The 4882-nt window shown below is 40.3% G+C and overlaps 1 protein-coding gene across 1 annotated transcript in view; it reads left to right on the plus strand.

Annotated features, from left to right (window-relative positions):
• Positions 1–2589, plus strand: part of tmem79a (transmembrane protein 79a) — a 4850-nt gene extending 2261 nt beyond the window's left edge. The window contains exons 3-5 of the mRNA XM_020623795.1: positions 912–1106; positions 1236–1458; positions 2196–2589. Of these exons, the coding sequence (XP_020479451.1) occupies positions 912–1106; positions 1236–1458; positions 2196–2388 (611 nt within the window). The 3' untranslated portion in view covers positions 2389–2589. The remainder of the gene's footprint in view (positions 1–911; positions 1107–1235; positions 1459–2195) is intronic.
• Positions 2590–4882: the final 2293 nt, after the last annotated feature.

The following is a 4882-nucleotide window of genomic DNA, read 5'->3' on the forward strand; positions in this document are numbered from 1 at the left end:
ATCCCATGTATGGTCTGAGGAAGAACAGCCAATCAGAGAGAGGGATTTACCCTGCATCTGCACATGTCGGCTGCTATATACAACAAATCCCCACATTTTCCTCAGTGATATTATTCTACAAATGCATTTTTTAATTTTAGTTTTCAGGTGTGTTTTATTGTCAAATCTTTAATATCTCCAGTAAAAAAAAAAAAAAAAAAACACTGCTAAAAGGAATAACTGTGTGATGTTTATAGCGTGCCAGTATAAATGACAGAAAATAGACCCCAAAATAAAACCAGAGTGCAGAAGGAAAGAAATTCAGAGGTGAGATATAATAAAATATTGAGAATGTAGTATTGACAAGAGAATACAATAAAGATGCATAGAAAATAACTGCAGTATTTTAAATAATCAATTTTTTTTCAGGTTATAAATGCCTCCACTGAGCAGCAAAATCACAAAATGTATCTTTTGTGTGCATTCTATATTTCATATCACTGCAGTTAACTTTACTTTCTGAGACCATAATTGCATATAATAGGTTTGAAGAACCATATCTGAACAATTAATTGTTTTAATATCAGAATTGCAATTTGAAAGAGCCACAGTTTTTATTTTATTGTACACCATTAACAATGCGTCACCAGGCAGTGACAGGATTATTAGCTGTTTAATGACTATAATGATGGTCTGTAGCTAATTACGTCTAAGTTAGCAAAACACAAGATACATAAGGGTTCGTGTTACGTCAGTTATACCACCTGTGTAATGATCTCTTCTCCTTAATCAGGTATGTCTTAAGATGAATCATGCTACAACTTCAGTCTCAGCCTCTTTGTCTTGCTGTCACCTTCCTCGCCCAATAAAAGACATACATACAGAATCCCTACATTTAGTTTGAAACTAGAGTGTGTATTTTTCTTCTTCAGACATGTGTGAGCATCTGTGCAGTGAGAAACTGAGGCTGGTTCTAGCGACACTGGCTGCAGGGCTCCTCTTCCCTCTCCTGGTGTGGGGAGGTTACAGCCTCCTTCCCTTTGACTCTCCACTGCTGGAGAGCACCCCCCTCAGGGTGGTGTACACACTACGCTGCTCCTTCTTCGCCACCTTACCCATCCTTCTCGGTAGGTCTTCAGCCTCTGCAGTTATTAAGTTTATCGTGCTCTGAAACAAATTGTTGTTATGATGTAAATTTAACTCTCTAAACCATAAACAAAACAACCCAGACACTAACGACCCTCGTTTGTCTGCAGGTGTGGTCGTGCAGGGCGTGGCCCGGCTGCGTTACAGCACGCTGAAGCCCCTCTATCAGAATAAACTGGTGAACAGAGAGGTGGCTGTGCACTGGCACTACGTGAGTGAATCGATGACCCTCTTCCTCTTCTACTTCCTGCAGCTCGCCATCATGGCAACCTACATCAGCCAGGATCTGGTCAAATTGGTGCCACTGCTGACCATCGTATTTGTTTTTGGCCGGTATGTGCACTTTCTGTCACAAATTGTTTCTTTAGGATCTAAACCAGGACTGGATATTTAATGAATAATACTTTATTCAGTTGATCATTATGTCTACAGAGGCCACACATAAAAGACTTGTCAGGTGAAAGGAAAATATTCATTTAAAGAGTCCTCAGTATTGAATATGTAAGGCGGGGGTAATGGGCAGTTAGTGACAGAAATCACAGCTAAACCGGGATATCAACAGCTTCAGAATGAAATATTGCTCACCCCAATGCACGAGGAAAAAAAAAATCTCAAAAATAACATGATCATATTTAATTCAACACCATAAAACCCATCAGTCCAATATCCTTTTAGACTGTAAACAAAGCCTTGGAAAGTAAAAATATTAATATTTTTATGTATATGGATAAAACAGTTTGAAAAGCCCCTAATGTTGATCAATACATAAGAAGATAGCCACGTGAGACTGTTCTTAGTCAGCAGTGCTTTGAGCTAAATGCAAATGCTAACATGCTCATAACAATGTTAGCAGGAAGCCCACAGGGAGCCAAATGATACATTTACTTGCATATCTGTTTGCACAATGGCTCCAAAGGTATTAAGGAAATATGAGACTGACTCTTGCAGAGAGCTCATGCTAGGTTTGTCAGTCCTGAGGTTAAAAGACGGATGTTATTTATCCAGGCCAAGGACATCAAGCAAAAATGAGAGATCTGAACACCATCTCTTGTGTTATTTTCGTGCTGCAGGCTGATCTACTGGCTCTGCCTCTCTCTGAGCAGCAGCATGAGAGGCTTTGGCTTCGGCTTCTCCTTCTTCCCCATACTGATCATGCTAGGCACCAACCTCTACTATGTGTGCTCATCAGTTGGAACAGGGGCAGTTTTTGACGTAGCACCACCCACGACGGCTCCTCCTCCCAGGCAACGCTGGTTTGGTTAAAGGGAAACGTCTAAAACGCGATGAGAAACTAAGAGACAAACAACCTGAAACATCTTTTAATATTATGGCTAAACATCACTCAGGCAAATTGGCTTGTTTGGTGTCTTTTAAATGCTAAATCACTATGAGAATGCAGACAGCAGCGGATGCAGGTGTATGGTTTGTTGTAAGACGACTTGCAGAATAAACAACTTTTAAATATTTTTGTGCATTTGTCAAGAAAAGTAAACTGCTCCTAACATTCAGTACTATCCTATGTTGACTAAAAATAATGGGACGGATACATCGCTTGTTTCTGATTCCTTAGATATAAACTACATTTGACAATGTGTAATAAACTGTGTTGCTAGTCTTGGCAAAGCAGCTGAAAACTGTAAATTCTTACATTTATCTCTCTGTACAGTATTCATTTGAAACCCTTCTTTATTCATACTAAATATTAGTAGTTTTAGATTTTATTTAAAAAAATAAATGGTAGGAATGAGCCACAGTTTTGCCTAAAAGCCTAAAACATGTCTTGTAACTTTTCTTTTTCCTGTTTCTTCTCCTCAGCACACGGTAAGGCTGCCCTTTAGTGGTGGCACACAGCATTACACCAAGGTCAAGGTCAAAGTGTTTATTTGTCATATGCACAGTTAGGAAACGTGTTTCCCTGTACAATGAAATTCTTACTTTACCGTCCACATGAATGCCACAAAACACAAATGAAATATAAAGTAGATGAGCAATAACACACATCTAAATAGGCAGTAAGAAGCAAATAAAAATACAACAAGAACATAATGTAATGCAGAGAATATATGATACGTGGAAGCCGTGAAGTGAAAATATTCAGCAGTGAGTGTGCAATTATGCATGTGCAAAATGAGTATGTAAACAGTACACGTGGAATTACATGAGGTAGATCCTGAGTCAGCTGTTTAGGAGTCTGATGGCAGTTGGAAAGACAGTTTTTCAGTCTAGAGGTCCTGCATTTCACATCTCCTGAGCCTCCTACCGGAGGGTAGGGTTATGAATAGTCCATGCTGGGGGTGGGCAGGGTCCTTGAGGATGGATCATCATAGTCTTAGTCATGATCTTCAATCTCAGGCTTTCCTAGATTGTTGAAAAATCAACAATAGTTTTTTTCTTTACAACATTCAAAAGCAGCACAGCCCTCTACAGTTCTGCTTGGTGAAGATGACCAATAGCAGAAACCAGCAAAAGTTCTAAATGTGTGTTTATCCAGTAGCTGGATAGCTTGATGGTTGACACCACTGATTTTGGTATGGCAGGTTGGGGTTTGATTCTGTAATATACTGCACACAGAGACGGGCGTGTTTCTCTGTCTGATGTCTCTTTATTTCGCGCCGTTTCTTGGTGGTTCTTACAACAAGACACGTTACAGGTCACATGACTATGGATGCCCAGCGGAACAAGAAACATACTGGTGCACAATACTTTACATCTTCCCCCTTAAAATTGAACAAGGTTTTTTTTGTTTTGTTTTTTAACTAGCTTCAAACCTGATATAACCACTGCACTGTCTGTTTTTTTTTTTATAAACTTAAAATCACATTCTCTACATAAACAAAATATTACTTAAGTGGCAACTTTAAATGAGTTATTTGCCTTAAGCCTTTAACAGCAGTCGCAGAGTCTCAACAGTAACTTGGAAGGAGAGGTTACCAGCACATCACTTCCTCAGGTGACTTTACCTCACCAGACCCTAGAGAGTTAACCTATCAGGAGGCTTCACAACTCTGCCTCGCCTAGTTATATAGAACCCAGTTGGATGTGGCAGGTTTGAGCTCACACCACAGCCTCTTCACAGTTTACACTGCACGTTCTGCTTCACCATTTGAGTGTGGTGTGTGTGGTGAAGATGTTTTGTGGAGGATACCATAGCTCTCACAAAATTTTTTGAATTCCTTTGAGGAATATTGTGTACCATTATCTGTCCGCAAAGTGGTGGGAATGCCGTGTCTGCTAAACTGTGCTTTCAGTTTCTCTATGGCAGTGCGACTACGCAGATCCTTCAGCTCATCTACCTCAATGAATTTGGAATAGTAGTCCACTAGCAGAATGTATTGCTTTCCATCAAATTCGAACAAGTCTGATGCCACTTCCTCGAATGGCAGCTCTGGTGTTTCTGAAGGCTTGAGTGGTTGCCTTGGAAGCTTGTTTTGAAAATCAGCACACTTGCTGCAGTTTCTGGCCATTTCTTCAATTTGTGCGCTCATGCCTGGCCAATATAACACTTCTCGAGCTCGCTGTTTACATTTCACTATTCCAAGGTGAGATTGGTGTATTAGTTTCAGCATGTGCTCTTGCATGGTAGGTGGTACTACTATGCGCAGTCCTTTGTAGATTATTCCATCTGAGACAGCGAGTTGACTTCTTGATTCCCAGTATGGTTGCACTGAGTTGGGCGCTTCTCGCCTATGATCTGGCCAGCCACGTTGTATTATCTGCTCAAGAGAGCTGAGTTCCTCTTTTGTGCGTTCCTGCAGTT

This window comes from Monopterus albus, unplaced genomic scaffold (genome assembly GCF_001952655.1).
Source record: "Monopterus albus unplaced genomic scaffold, M_albus_1.0 scaffold310.1, whole genome shotgun sequence".
Taxonomy (NCBI): Eukaryota; Metazoa; Chordata; class Actinopteri; order Synbranchiformes; family Synbranchidae; genus Monopterus; species Monopterus albus.